The sequence below is a fragment of the Chelonus insularis genome, unplaced genomic scaffold, assembly GCF_013357705.1.
Source record: "Chelonus insularis isolate UGA/USDA-ARS -01 unplaced genomic scaffold, ASM1335770v1 contig_311_pilon, whole genome shotgun sequence".
In the NCBI taxonomy this organism is placed as follows: Eukaryota; Metazoa; Arthropoda; class Insecta; order Hymenoptera; family Braconidae; genus Chelonus; species Chelonus insularis.
Genome location: NW_023276484.1, coordinates 44,368 through 59,357, shown reverse-complemented (window position 1 = coordinate 59,357; position 14,990 = coordinate 44,368). Strand labels below are relative to the sequence as shown.

The window sequence follows — 14,990 nt, the reverse complement described above, 5'->3', positions numbered from 1 at the left end:
ACAAAACGACAGTTCAATATGAAACAAAAGTTGATGCTATTTTAATAATCGGTTATTCATTAGATGAATTGCAATATTTTATATTTACTCTCAAATCTGTACCATGGTGGGAATTTTATATTCCTTTCTATATCATAGATAGATCTAATACATACTGTTCAAAAGTGTATGATGTTTTCAAATGGATTGATCTCACTGAAGTGTTGAAGGCATATTTTATTTGTCAGAATGCAATGATGGAGTTTATAGTCTACACTAGTAATCCTTTTACTGATTATGCTCCTTCATTATGGACTAAATATCACAGACGTGAAGATGATTCGACTAAAAAAGTCGACCTCTGGAGTCCTGACTTTGATATAAGTAAGATTTTGATTGAAAGAAATATATTTAATTCAATTTTACATCAACATAATCAAATAAATCTGTAGTATTATATTTTTTCCTCAGCGAAATACGAAAGGCCACATAATTGGGTACTTTATGAAAGAATATACAATGCAGGTAAATAATTCTAAATCTTGCTGAAATAAATTTATTATAATTCATGAAGCTTTTTCAATCTCAATATTGATATAAGTAGTATGTTATGATTATAGTGAATGTATTTACTTGATAAATTCTAATCAAATGTATATCTCATGCACAATATACAGATTTTATATGTGACGAATTTGATTTTGATCGAACTAAGTTTCTCAATCAATACCCAATTCGACTCGGAATTCAAGTACCTTCAGTAGGAGCAGCTTCAAATCCAGAGGCATCCATAAGATTTCCAATGTTTACATATAAAGATGATAATTATTTAGATAAACAAGATCTAAAAAAAACTTTAAATGTTGTTTTTGACCCACAACATATTGATGTACCATATTCTTCTATTTTTACTAATTTTACTGAACTATTTGAATACTTTCAACATCTTCATGACAGTTTTATGCCTGTTGATCTTATACCAACAGAAGTGAATTATCTTGACAAGTGGACTTACGATAATACTTTTCCAATAAAATGGGCTAGATTTGGTATTTTATCACAGCATAAAGGATATAAAACTCCCTTGGAGAAAATACGCGATTTTTATGGAATTTGGATTTTAACTTCTATGATAATTATTCTTTCAATGACATTTTTAGTTATTTGGATGGCTAAAAATAAAAATAAGGGATTTGCTGGACTTGAAATTCTTCGTTTATTAATAAATACATCAATATTCATAGAGATCAGTACACTACCACGTAAGATATTTTTTTGTATGGTTTTTCTATACTTTATGATCATTCATGCAACATTCAGTGGACATCTAGCTGAATTTTTAACTAAACCACAACTTCAGGATCATCCTGAAACCCTTGAGGATCTGAAAGATCCAAAGTATCAAGGAATAGCAGTTACAGGATTAGGAGCTAATATTTTAACAGATCAAGTACTAATTGATAAGATGATTGTTTTTGTAGATCCAGTTGAATGTATTGATGCAGTTTTAAAAAATTCTTCTGTTGTATGTATTGAAAGATATGACAATTTACTTCAAACAACATTTACTCATAATTTGCACATCAATAAACTGCCATTTGGTTTGCGATATACCACTTATCTAATTCGAAGACGTTGGAAACTCAATCACCGTATCAATAATTTTTATATCAGGCTGATGGAAAACGGCATTGGCGAGACACTTTATAAACAAGAGTATGAAAAGTTTATAAATCAGATTAAAGTAATGAATGCTAAAACAGATGATTATTTTCGACCTATTGATATCAAGTCTGTAAATTTTGGGTTCTTGATATTAGGAGCTGGATGGATTGTTGCCACAATTATCTTTTGTATTGAACAGTTGATACAAAAACAAATACTCATAAAGTAGATATCAGTGAATGTGAATAAAACTGTTGAAGATATCAGCATTCTCAAAGTTAGCAATAATCAATTTTTTTCCAAAGAAGCTTTTTGTTGCAAAATTTTATTGTAAAATAAATAAATGGTTTGAATTACCTCAATGTTTTATTTATTCTAATTTATTTTGCTTTGAATATTCAACTCTTCAATCTATTTATCAGTGAACATAAACTAGAACAAACATTTATTATTCAACATCATTATTATTTTTCAATACCAAGTATCAATTATCCTAGGATAGTTTATACATTGTTATTCCTTAAATTGAACTGTATAATAATGTTAGCGTGTGGAAAAAAATTATAAAAATTGACCAAGTATTATTTCAATTGAATAGTTGAGTATTTTAGTCATCAATGATTGTACTGTTGGCCATAGTTGAGCATGTGGATTACTCAATCAGTAGTAGTTTATTAAAAATTTCTTCCAATAACAACTAAGAAGGATATAAAATATAATTTTTTAATATTTATTAAAGCATGCAAAATCAATAAAATGGATAATTATCACAAATGTGTATATTTGTTGATTTTTATTTACTTTAAATTTTCACCAGTAATTGGAAGTTCTAAAACTCTCCAAACTATGAGTTTTAATAAATCATCTGAATTCAGCAAAGTTATGGTTGGTGTAAAAAAGTAAATAATTAAAAAAAATTTTTTTATTTTTTAATTTAACTTGATTAGGTTGAAATATTTACATCCTGCAAGAAAGAACATTACAGTATATTGTATTATCATGAAAATGATAGTGAAGACATTTTAAATAATTCATTTTGGAGTTCTTTATTCTCATCTGTTATATATTTGAATGAAATGTTAATGATAAAAATGGAAAAGAAATTGTTTGAGTCAAGAATAGATGCTTTTATCTTAATTGCACATTCAAAAGATAACTTGGAACAAGTTCTCCTCAACTTTGGTTCGACATCCTGGTGGAATATTATGATTCCATTTTACATTTTTGATGAATCAAACACCAATTGTACAAGAGCATTCGAAAGTTTTAATGTGATTAATAGCATTGGGCTATTAGAAGCTTATTATGTTTGTAAAAATTCTAAAGGACAACATTCAGTCTATACGTTTAATCCATTCACTGATTATGCTCCTTACCCTTGGGAAAAATATGAACATAGAGATCAATCAGCAGGTAAATATATTTTAATTATATTATAAGTTGAATTGTTTAAAAAATATTGAAACATAATGAAGCTGCTAAATCAATTTTTTTCTGAAAGACAATCTAGATCATTGGGTTCTTTATCATCGTTTGTATAACAAAGGTAACTTTATACAGATTTTTTTCCAGTTGTTTTTATGAACTGATATAAATTTTTATTACAATAATATAGGTACGCTTTGTGATGAATTTAGTTTTGACCGAACTAGATATTTGAATAAGTATCCTATAAGAGCGGGAAACCCAATCTTTAATGATGCAAGTGATATTCCAATGTTTACTTATAGTGAAGATAGAGAAAGGAAAGAATTTATAGAAAAAACACTCAATGTAGTTTTTGAGACTTTTACACTCGAGTTACCTAAAACCACATCTGAACAGAATCATTCAGAATTATATGATGCTTTTTATTCAATACATGAAAACAAAAATCTAAAAATTAATTTCATTCCAACAATGGTAAATTATGTTCATAGATGGTCCTTTCAAAATACGTTTCCAGTTAGCTGGACAAGCTTTGGTATCTTAACTCATAAGAGAGGTTTTAAAACTCCCTTAGAAAAAATTCAAGATTTTTATGGAATTTGGATATTAATTTCTTTGACACTTATACTATCATTAACTTTTTTTGTTATTTGGTTTTCTAGCAAGAAAAATAAACGAACATCTGCAGCATTTGACATTGTTCGTTTGTTAATAAATGCATCCATTTTTGCAGAAATAGATAAATTATCGTTAAAAGTATTCTTTAGTATGGTTTTTTTATATTTTTTGGTCATTCATGCAACATTTAGTGGACATTTAGCTGAATTTCTGACTAAACCTGAACTACGAGAGCTTCCCGAAACTCTTGATGATCTAAAAAATCCTATTTTTAAAGAAATAGCTGTTACTGGTCTAGGAGCAAGTATAATCATAGATCCTACTTTAATAAAAAAAATAGTTTACGTTATAAATCAAAATAGTTGTGTGAGTATGGTTGTAGATAATGCATCTGTTGTTTGTATAGATAATTATAATTACCTTTTACAATCTTCTATTATAAGTGAGTTACATTGTAATCAATATCCATTTAATTTACGATTTTACACCCATCTTATGCGAAAAAATTGGAATCTAAACCAACGTTTTAATAATTTTTACATGATTATGATGGAATGTGGTTTAAGCAATATATTTTCGAAAAAGAAATATGATGAATTCATAATTTCGATAAAAATGGACACTGCTAAAGGTGATAATTATATTCGTGCTCTTGATTTAAAGAGTTTAGATTTTGCTTTCATAATGTTAGGTATTGGATTGGCTATAGCTTTAATTGTTTTTATAATTGAATACTTGTATTTTTATTGTAAACAGTCATGGACACAGAAAGTTATTGTTATGTAATAATAAAAATGTAAATAAAACAATATACAATCACTGTTTAATTATATTAACTTTTCTATTATTCATTTTATTACACACTAAAAAAAAAGATTTATTTGAAATAACTTTTATTTAAAATCTTTTAGCTAAATTCTCACTCGTGTTCTTTTATCAGAGTGATAGATACAGGATAAAAAATAAAAAAAAAAGAAGATATTCATGAGAAATTTCGAAACACCATAATTCAATTTAGCACAATATTTAGATACCATGATGTGCGAGTTGAATATTATAGTGACTTAACGGTTTATCCAACAGTCTTGAGACCTTATTGACTCAGTGAAAGTCTATTAAAAGGATGAAACCAATGAATTATTGAATCATGAATGATGGCAAAAAAATGAATGTTTTCAAAGTAACTCAGAGTGCAATGATCTTAGAAAACCGGTCTCTCATCTATATAAATACGAATTTAATTATATCCATGATGAACGTATTTTTTTGATCGTGGTTTGAAGTTAAAATAATCATGATAGCAAGGTGGACTTTTAACACGATTGCAACGTGCGTCAAAGTGCGAATAGTCTTGCGGTCAGTGACAGGATTTGTCCATGAACGTGAACTCGAACTGGTCTTTGGTGTCCAGTTGGCGCCGAGACGTCCAGGCGTGTCTTCCTGCCCCACCATAATATCATCTTCAGCTTCTTTAAGCAATCTTGGTGTCTTTGGTTTAGTTTAGACATGATTCTTCAATCTTGATACTCTGTATCGGAATTTTTTTCATTTTTTCTTTCTTTATTTTCATTTTATTTAGTGTTTTGTGCATAATGAAGAGCCTAATTTTTATTCTATTGATTACAACACTTGCTGGAGCAGCTAAAAATGAAGTATGTATTTAAAAGAATATTTTTAACTTTTATTTAACTTTTCTAACATTAATATTATTTTAGCAAAAAGGTATTATTGGCGATCATATAAGGAATTTTTTTGGAATCTTTGGTAATAAGCCACCTAATTCTACTTCAACACTCGGTCCTTGCTATTGTAGTAAGTCTGACTTGTTAGACATCTAAAAACATCATCAATTATCTATTAAAAATGATTGCCATTAATAAATTTGTCAAATTAAATTTTTGCCAGGTTGTGGAGTGAGAAATGAAGAAAGTAGAATAGTAGGAGGGCAAACAACGAAATCAAACGAATTTCCATGGATGGCAAGACTGTCTTATTTGAATAAATTTTATTGTGGAGGGACTTTGATAAATGATCGTTACGTGTTAACTGCAGCTCATTGCGTAAGAGGGTGAGAATCCAATGATTATAATCATGTTATCAAATAAAATATTCAGTTATCAATACTCTCAGCCTTATTTTTAGATTCATGTGGTTCATGATTAAGGTAACATTTGGAGAGCATGATAGATGTGATGAAAAAAATAAACCAGAGACAAGATTTGTAGTAAGAGCTATTACTGGAGATTTTAGCTTTCTTAATTTTGATAATGATATTGCACTATTGAAACTTAATGATCGAGTTCCTCTCACTGAAGCCATTCGACCTGTTTGTTTACCAACAGTTAAAGGTACCATCTGATCTTGTCATAATAATAATAATTTATGATCTAATAAAAGTATTGCTGGTATTAGAAAATTTGATCTATTTCCAAACAATAATTTAACTTGATCAGAATATTATATTGATAATATAATATTCAAACGATGTGCTAATTAAAAAGTGATTCAATTAATTTAATAGCAGTAGAGAATGCATTGAATTAAAGTTGAATATTCAATAGCAATAAATATGATATTTAATGTTTAATATTTAATAATATTAACACATAAAATTGCATAAATGACCTGGTTATTTTATCACTTGTTATGTGATGCATTACTGCGAAGAAATCAATTGTGAGCACATACTATACGGGTATGGTGTATTTTTCCGTCAACACAAAGTACTTTAAATAAAAGAATGAACAACTAGAACAGTCTTTATGCATATGACAATACATAGATTCTCTTTTTTCTTTATTTTACTCTCATTTTTGTTTTATAAAAGCTTAGTACCATTTTATTATGCTGTTTACTGTTCAAATAGCTTAAGTAATTTTTCAGCACTCAACCTACTTTGTTAATTAATATAATTATAACTTTTTATTTTTTTGAATAGAAAATGACTACGTAGGAACCAAAGCTATTGCTGCTGGATGGGGAACACTTCATGAAGATGGTAAACCTTCTTGTTTACTTCAAGAGGTTGAAGTTCCAGTTATGAGTCTTCAAGATTGTCGAAATACTAGCTACAGTCCTCGAATGATATCAGATAATATGATGTGTGCAGGATATCCTGATGGAAAGAAAGATTCTTGTCAAGTAACTATTATTTCAAGTTTTTTTTGTAAAATAAAGTTTGATGTATTTGATATTCTTAATGACAATTATTTAAAGATAATGAGTTGAAAAAAATTGATGAACAGAGATTAATGTTGTGAAAAGTAGGAGCTAACATATAACCGAAAAATAATCATAATTTGTCTTTCAGGGTGACAGCGGAGGTCCTTTAATTGCTGAGAGACAAGATAAAAAATATGAAGTAATAGGAGTTGTCTCTTGGGGCAATGGATGTGCTCGTCCAGGATACCCTGGGGTTTATACTCGGCTGACTCGTTATCTCGACTGGGTTTTATATAATTCACGTGATGGCTGCTTTTGTGAATCGTGATCTCTTTTAACAATTGACAATGTATTGTTTACGTTAATTCTTTATATAATTTTGTACAACTATTTTGTATTTGTATCTTGTGATTATCAATAAATTGTATGTCAGTAAAATGATTGTATGTTTTATAAAGTAGAATAAAAAGTTAAACATAACGGAATTGACCGTAGGTCATCGACTGGTCACGTTAGATACAAAAAAAACAAAAAAAAAATCTTTCATCCTCTCTGCAATGATGGTTAGGTGGGATTGAGATGCGGGCAGTACCGCTATATTCTTGCAAATCCAGTCTCACAAGCTAACAGTCGAGCTTTGTGAACTCTACAGGAGTCATGAATATCCAAGAATACGTCAAGTATCTTATTTGTTTATTAGTCATCACCATCACTAGTTCAGTATCTCCAACTGGTTTGGTAAGCATTATAAAAATGTAACTATCATAAAATAATTTGAATCACAGAAATAAAAGTATCAAATCTGAATTTTGAAATTAGAAATTTTAGAAACAATTTTGTCAAATAAGTATCTAAGCAATGTTGGTTACTCATTTGCTAGGTTGAAGCAACAAGAGTGCAACGTGGAGTATTAGATTGGCTGTCGTCTGTATTTAGACCTTGCAAAGGATGTTGTAAGCAAGCATTCATTTAATTAGCTGTCACTTTTGTAACAAAGAATTGTAAGAATGACATTCAAAAAATTATCTTAATACTTTTCGTATTTTTAGTGTGTGGAAGATCAAATCGTAACACTGCAAGATTTATTGGAGGTGAAACAACATACTCTCATGAGTTTCCATGGCTTGTAAATATTTATTCAAAAACTGGAAACCAAGTCAGTGGAGCGTTGATAAATGACCGCTACGTGCTAACTGCAGCAAGTCAAATTATAGAGTGCTTATTTGGTTTATTTATATATACATATTTTTTTTAAAATTTTACTTAAATGTAATCAGGATTAATGTTGTCTATTATGTTTTAGCTCAGCTGCACACGAAATAAAAGTTTCTCTAGGTACATACGATCGTTGTGATATTGATATTTCTACAGTGAATTCAAGTGTCGACACCATTATTATTTATCCAGAATATGTTGGAGAAACACATGCCCATGATTTAGCGTTAATTAAGCTAAGTCGACCGATTAATATTGAAAAGAGAATTGCTCCAGTTTGTATGCCTAATCCGAGTGAGTATAAATAGTACCAAGCCTTTTTTTTATCTTTTATCTGTTAATAAGATATAATTATTCGATTGAATTAACACAAATGTTGGAAAAAAAGATTATTTAGTGAAGAAAATTGGAAGTTTATTGTAATAAAAAATTGATCACAGCTCATGTTTTTATCTAATATTTCTATTGGTGGTAAAAAAATATGTTATGTTAGGAGAACATATAAATTTTTACCTTCAATATTGAGCCTGACGTTATCTTTCATACTTGGCTGATACTCTACTAGTTTTCATGTTACTACCATGCTCAAGTTCAATTTATTACCTCGCACCTGGCTGCTTATTTACAGCTTTTTCAAGTCGATTTTTGTATCGTTGTGATTTTATTGATCTAAAACTATCTGGTCTTAAATCATAACTAATGATTAGATGTTGATCATTAATATTATAAAAAAAAATTTTAATAGTCACTCTGTAATTTTGATATTTAATATTTAAATGATTATTTATTATCGTTCAAGATTCAACATATCTTGGTCAAGTAGGAACATTTGCAGGATGGACTGAAGCTCCTAATAGTGAGAAAACGTTTGCCTGCTTACCACGCAAAATTGGATTACCTATCCTAAGTGGTAGAGAATGCATTAAATCTGGAGTTGAAGCAAACCATTTCCATGATGATTCCGGGTGTATTGGTGTACTTGGCAGTAAATCAATTGTTTGCAACGTAAGATCATGAACGTTTGTTTCGAAATTATTACTCAGACTATTAATGTCAACTAAACGCATAAGTAATTTTCATTTTCTTGATAGAATGATGTAGGAACTCCTGTTCACTACCGATCATACAATGGAATTTATGATCTAATTGGTAAAAATAATTTCATCACTTTTAGAACTTATAAATATGCGTAATAAATAATAACATTAATTGTTGGTCATTTTTAATGCAGGATTGTTATCAGACGGTAATGTATGTGGTGAAACTGCAACAAAGACAGCAGTTTTCACTAGATTAGGCCCTCATCTTCATTGGATTCTTCAAAATACCAAAGATGCTTGCTACTGTTCTAGATAATTATTTATATTATACATACACAAGTTATACATTAATTATATTGACATTAATGAAATGAACTAATTTTTCACTTTTATCACCCTTTCATGATACATCAATTATGTAAAACTAAATAAAGTCTGATAGGTAAATGAATTGAAAACATTTATTATTTTATTCACTAATTTATATACTACGCAAGGTTCTGGTTTTTTTCTCTAACTTCCATCTAGAGAAAAAACTTACATGAAGAATATGTGGCATCTCTATGGGGAATTACCAAGATCACTAGGCTTTTTTTACCTTTGTATTGTGCCAAAAAGGAAAGAATACTCTTGAGATCAACCTCAACGATAACATTCATTTATTTGCTCCTCCTATTTACTTTCTTTGCTCCATCTTTGTACCAAATAAATCTATCTAAGACGAGAAACATGGAAAACCTTTAAATATAAAAGAAAAAGTTGACAAATTTTAACAGAAAAAATTAATCAATACAACCAAATAAATATATAACAATGGTAAATTGTTTTTTTTTTTGCAAACTACTTCACTTCACGGCATAAATGCTAAGATCTCAGATAACGAAGTAACGACAGTATCAAAACGAATATGATTGTAAGGCATCGTAAATCTTGCTCAGTAGTATTTCATCTGCTTTGACGATCACGAAAAAAATATTCGTCATGAAATTAAATTCTAAAATCATCGTAATTGGGATTTTCTTTATCCTAGACGTTCGTTGAGAGTAATTAACAATTCAAAAAGTTAATTTTTATTTAATAAATAAAATAAACGAAAATAATTTTTATTTCAGAGTTATCAATGTCGGAAACATCTGCTAAGAGTTAATCGAGATTGTGGTAATTATTCTAAAATTTAAGACTCTGAGATCTTGCAAAAGATTAAACTCATTATGTTTTAAGCAACAGCAAAGAATTATTATTATTAAAAAGGAAATACTACAATTTCATAATATATATTTATGCATATGAACTTTCTAATTTTTCAACAGACATTTAGTAGAAAAAAATCATTAAATTGATGAAGAAGTAAATTTTTTTCAGAATGTGGTTGGTCAGGTGAAGGAATATCGAATAGAATAGTTGGTGGTCAAATTACGGTTCCGCATATTTTTCCGTGGATAGTGGCAATTTTTTACAAAGGATCTTTACATTGTGGTGGTGCTTTGATAAATGATCGTTATGTGCTCACAGCTGGTCATTGCGTCAAATGGTGCAGAATTTTGCCAATTAAATTTTTTTTCAATTGACTACACTTTTTTTATCAATAATTTAAAAAATCAATTTTAGGGTCGATGCAACCTTTCTAGATGTTGGTTTAGGAATTCATGATATAAAAAATCCTTCTGATGGTTATATTCTTCCAATTGATGAAGCAATCCTTCATGAAGACTTTGAGAGTGATTATTTACATGACACCAATGATATTGCACTTCTCAAACTACCAAATACAATCCAATATAATGACAAAATTCAACCGATATGTCTTCCGATGAAAGGTAATCTTATTCTTAAGAAAAACTATTTTTGTTGTTAATTGGAAATTAGATTTCAATGAATAATTATATTGTGGAATGAAGGGGAAGTTAATGAATGAAGAATATAATTAAACCATCAATTAAATTGATTAATCTTTTGTTCAGGTTCCGATTACACAGGACACCTGGTGAAAGTTGCTGGTTGGGGTCGAGTTAAAGTTTCCGGAGGTGCTTCAAGGTACTTAAGACAAGCGACACTTCGAGTTATGCCTCACAGCGTTTGTACCAACACTTCTTTTGGCGATCATCTTACAGCATCAATGATTTGTGCTTACAATGACAATACTGATGCTTGTCAAGTATGATTAAATATAATGACTCTATTTTATACAATACTTTCCCGTTAGTTTTATTTTCATATTTAAATTTATTACTTCAGGGAGACAGTGGTGGCCCTTTATTGTTTGAGAGATCAGATGGACGTTATGAAGTAGCCGGTAATATTTTAATACATATTAGATTAGAATTATTTTATAAGCTTCATTAAATAATTAAGAAATATTTTCTCTAGGTATCGTATCATGGGGAATTGGATGTGCACAACCAGGAGTACCTGGAGTTTATGTAAAGGTTACTGACTATTTATATTGGATTAAGAGCCATACAAAAAATGCAGTCTACTGTATGGATAGATAAAAATTCAATAACTGCTTGTGATAATGAAAATAAAAAAAATATATATATTAATTATTTATCTGTAAATTCTGAAATTTAATTTTTTATTAATTAAAAAAATATTATTGATACTAATACTTAATTAATCCAGAACTTAAACAATAAAAATAACTAATCTAAAAATCAATTAGCAGTTAATTTTATTACTGAAGAAAAAAATTTTGATAGCAAAAGTATTTGTTAGTTTGCTATTTTAATTGAATCGATAACGTTTCATGATTTGCTTCAACGGCAATAACATGATTACAAGCAATAAAATGGATGATGCATCAAAATTATGCACTATATTATTGAATGACTATGTTTATAAAAAATGACAAAGTTAACAATCATTCGATAAATTGAAATAGAACTATTCATTAATAACGGAGACAAAAGTTGTCGCAAAACGTGTTTTAGAGATATATTTTCATATTTCAATTCGTTATTACATACACTTTGTTTGTTATTAAATTCTCAGAATCATTCATTCGTTTAATAGATATAAATGTTTTATTATTTACAGTCGTTTTTATGTTGTAATTTCATTAATTTTAAGAATAGCAAAATCACATAACAGGAAGGCGATAAATACCCTCTGGATACTATAAGAATTGTAAAAATACTTATTGATTGCGTGCAAAAAAAAATATTTGTTTACTTTACCACAGAAAAAGAGAGAGAAAACATTCTTGTTAAGCACAAGTGATTGTACGTCGAGCCAATCAGTGACAAAAACGCTTTAATAAATAACGTGAGTAACATTAGCGTTACATTGAGATGTAACAGCTTCTTCTAAAGTGCAATCCAGTTTCCGATAGCTTGCAGTACTGGGTCTCCTTCGACCTCGTCCTCCTCGTGACCTTCGTCCTTCCAGAAGTATTGCTAATATCTAAAACAATTAATGAAATTTTTAATAGAATTTATTATTACTCGTAACTTGATCAAAAGTTTCTAAAATATTTTTAGTAATATGAAAATTTGATTGCTCGATAACTAACTTTTTGTTTGTGATGATAAGCAAGACAACCGCCGATACCAAGGAGCCCCAAAACAGTAAAATATCCAAAGAAATGTGCATCATCATCTTTTTCAATGTTATGATGAATTAGAAGACCATCTGTTTTGTCGTCAGGCTTTACTAAGGGATCTTGATCATTCACTGGAAAAATAAAAAAATAAGATTTGTTAATTACTTTAATCTAATATATTTCTCTTTTTTTCAATCAAAACAAAAATAAAAAAATAAAAAATTATTACTTTTATCTTCTTCATCTATTTGTATCTGGTCACTCTCTATAAGAAATAAAATAAAGAGTTTATTAAGTTTTTAAAGGCACAAAATATTCAATAGCATATAAAATAGTAGTTTATGTACCTTCTTCTGGAAGAAAATCACCTCCAGGATGTTGATTATTATCTTCTTCTATATTTGTCATTGTTTGATCAAAAGTATCCGGTTTAGCTACAGCTGTCTCACTATTTTCTTTTTCTTTCTCCAATGGTGGTACCTCAACTTTATTCGTTTGTTCGTTAATTGGGACAGTGGTTTTATTACCTGGATTTTCTGGATTGGATTTAGTTCCATCATTTTTAGGAGGGTTAGCGCCAGAATTAACTATCTTTGAATTATCAGCTACTTTTTCCTCCTTAACTTTTTCATTTTTGTCTGAATTGGGTTCGTTATTTGTAGAAATCGTTTCTTTCGATGCCACTGTACTTTGTTTTATTGCTTTTTCCGATCCTGCTTCTTTCGATGTTACAACAGAATCGTGTTTAGTTACATCTTCTTCTTTAGTATGAATTTGACTCATTCTTATTTTTTCATCGATATAATGAATCATAACACATAAAGGATTTATCGTTGAATTTTCATTTGTTCCAGCAGAACATCGATCTGCACAATTTTTTGGATTTTTAAAATAATTGTTAAGTTTATCTACGAATGGTTTTGTTTTATTGTACTCCAATATTAAATTATTTCCTCGAATTGCACATACTTCTAGCAATTTAGTAATGTTAGTAATAGTTTTATTTATTTCTTCATCAAAAATTGTCTGATTGAATAATTCTTTTTTTTCAGTAGTGTATAAATGGCAAACTTTTACGCTTTGGTCGTATAAAGTAGTGCACAAATATGGATTAATATTAGTAGTATTTTTTATATCACTCGATGCTTCTGGAAAACTAATGTTGCACGCTTGTTGCAGATATTTTGATTGATATATAACAGACTTATTTGCACAAGTATTAGAGTCATTAGCAATACTGTGAGTAATTAGAGTACTTTCTATAATAGGAGCTGCTTCAAATAAATTATATGAAAATAAGCCGGTGATGATATTAATAAAAAACACTAATTTAATGCCCATTTTAACACTACACACTTTGACTTCAATATAAAAACTTTATTAATACTTCAGTGAATATTCCATAACATTCTTCGTATTTTAAGGTTAACTTTGAAGATAAATATTAATACAATCGGTATTAAGCGTTATCATAATTCATTTGCTAAATTTCTGATAAATAATACTATTGAACATTAGGAAAACTAGTAAGTAAGCAATTTTCGTGATGTTATTTTTATAAAATACGCTTTTAATCACAAATAGACACGTCAGTGTTACAAAGCGAAATATAAACCAGAATAAATATGCGGGTTCTGAGAAACAAATGTTCGCATCGAGGTGGGCAGGAATTTACGTTATCTTTGGTCGATAAATAAATTTGCTGCTGATAATAAAGGAACTGATTTTTTTTTGTTACCTGTAAAGTAGATCTATTCAAAAAGTGGCGCCAAAAAATTGCACATCTAATCAAGCAGATAAAATAGCAATAATTTAAATATTTATAGATATTAAAAAAAAATTACAGAAAAGTGCATATTAAAACATACGATAAAATTTGAAATAGCATCTTGACATTAAAAATCGATAAATCCTGACTGTTTAACTTATATTTAAATATGGCTTTTGAAAAGACCTGATATTATTAAAAGATATTATTTTGCAAAATCGTGCAGTATGAACTTGTTCTATATTGATAATATTTTTTTAATATGTCAATTTATAATAAAAAGTTCATTAACAAACCACAAAAATTGATTAAACTACGTGTAACGACTTTAATAATACTTTGTATTCTCTAATTAAGAGGGCTACTGAGACAAAATAAGGATTGTATTCTTCGTAAAATTACCAAACAGGAAAATAATGTAATGGATCGAAAAAGGGGTTGAAGTAAACGTTGAGAATCACAATTGCGGGGGTGGATTGAGCCATTGCTGAGGGTGTGGCTCTTACTGTAGAATTTATTCTCTGACATCCAATCATATCTCTGTAATCCCCACTACGATCGGATTGTTATAAAT

The 14,990-nt window shown here is 28.9% G+C and overlaps 3 protein-coding genes across 3 annotated transcripts; 2 read left to right on the top strand and 1 right to left on the bottom strand.

Moving 5' to 3' along the window:
- The first annotated feature begins 5,087 nt into the window (after positions 1-5,087).
- LOC118065466 (transmembrane protease serine 9-like) lies at positions 5,088-11,863 on the top strand. The gene is made up of 19 exons (XM_035080759.1): positions 5,088-5,342; positions 5,406-5,502; positions 5,596-5,758; positions 5,821-6,038; positions 6,629-6,831; positions 7,001-7,176; positions 7,569-7,590; positions 7,733-7,805; positions 7,902-8,067; positions 8,156-8,361; positions 8,867-9,072; positions 9,159-9,256; positions 10,046-10,139; positions 10,220-10,265; positions 10,470-10,638; positions 10,716-10,924; positions 11,069-11,262; positions 11,343-11,400; positions 11,475-11,863. The coding sequence occupies exons 1-19, from the start codon at positions 5,283-5,285 to the stop codon at positions 11,597-11,599; spliced, it is 2,583 nt and encodes an 860-aa protein (XP_034936650.1). The 5' UTR covers positions 5,088-5,282; the 3' UTR covers positions 11,600-11,863.
- On the top strand, positions 7,495-9,492 carry LOC118065474 (serine proteinase stubble-like). The gene is made up of 7 exons (XM_035080769.1): positions 7,495-7,590; positions 7,733-7,805; positions 7,902-8,067; positions 8,156-8,361; positions 8,867-9,072; positions 9,159-9,216; positions 9,299-9,492. The coding sequence occupies exons 1-7, from the start codon at positions 7,510-7,512 to the stop codon at positions 9,421-9,423; spliced, it is 915 nt and encodes a 304-aa protein (XP_034936660.1). The 5' UTR covers positions 7,495-7,509; the 3' UTR covers positions 9,424-9,492.
- A 157-nt stretch (positions 11,864-12,020) lies between the features above and the next one.
- On the bottom strand, positions 12,021-14,267 carry LOC118065471 (trans-Golgi network integral membrane protein 1-like). Its single transcript, XM_035080765.1, has 4 exons — positions 12,996-14,267; positions 12,878-12,913; positions 12,619-12,779; positions 12,021-12,509 (listed from the first exon to the last, which is right to left on the bottom strand). The coding sequence occupies exons 1-4, from the start codon at positions 13,987-13,989 to the stop codon at positions 12,360-12,362; spliced, it is 1,341 nt and encodes a 446-aa protein (XP_034936656.1). The 5' UTR covers positions 13,990-14,267; the 3' UTR covers positions 12,021-12,359.
- Positions 14,268-14,990: the final 723 nt, after the last annotated feature.

What these genes read in the sequence shown, in the direction of transcription:
- LOC118065466 (XM_035080759.1), top strand. Translation starts at nt 5,283, where the DNA reads ATGAAGAGCCTAATTTTTATTCTATTGATTACAACACTTGCTGGAGCA. An exon ending in GCAGCTCATTGCGTAAGAGG is followed by an intron (nt 5,759 to 5,820) that starts GTGAGAATCCAA and finishes CAATACTCTCAG; the next exon opens with CCTTATTTTTAGATTCATGT. An exon ending in GCAGCAAGTCAAATTATAGA is followed by an intron (nt 8,068 to 8,155) that starts GTGCTTATTTGG and finishes ATTATGTTTTAG; the next exon opens with CTCAGCTGCACACGAAATAA.
- LOC118065474 (XM_035080769.1), top strand. Translation starts at nt 7,510, where the DNA reads ATGAATATCCAAGAATACGTCAAGTATCTTATTTGTTTATTAGTCATC. An exon ending in CAGTATCTCCAACTGGTTTG is followed by an intron (nt 7,591 to 7,732) that starts GTAAGCATTATA and finishes CTCATTTGCTAG; the next exon opens with GTTGAAGCAACAAGAGTGCA. An exon ending in TAGACCTTGCAAAGGATGTT is followed by an intron (nt 7,806 to 7,901) that starts GTAAGCAAGCAT and finishes TCGTATTTTTAG; the next exon opens with TGTGTGGAAGATCAAATCGT.
- LOC118065471 (XM_035080765.1), bottom strand. Translation starts at nt 13,989, where the DNA reads ATGGGCATTAAATTAGTGTTTTTTATTAATATCATCACCGGCTTATTT. An exon ending in TGATTTTCTTCCAGAAGAAG is followed by an intron (nt 12,914 to 12,995) that starts GTACATAAACTA and finishes TATTTCTTATAG; the next exon opens with AGAGTGACCAGATACAAATA. An exon ending in CTTATCATCACAAACAAAAA is followed by an intron (nt 12,510 to 12,618) that starts GTTAGTTATCGA and finishes TAATTGTTTTAG; the next exon opens with ATATTAGCAATACTTCTGGA.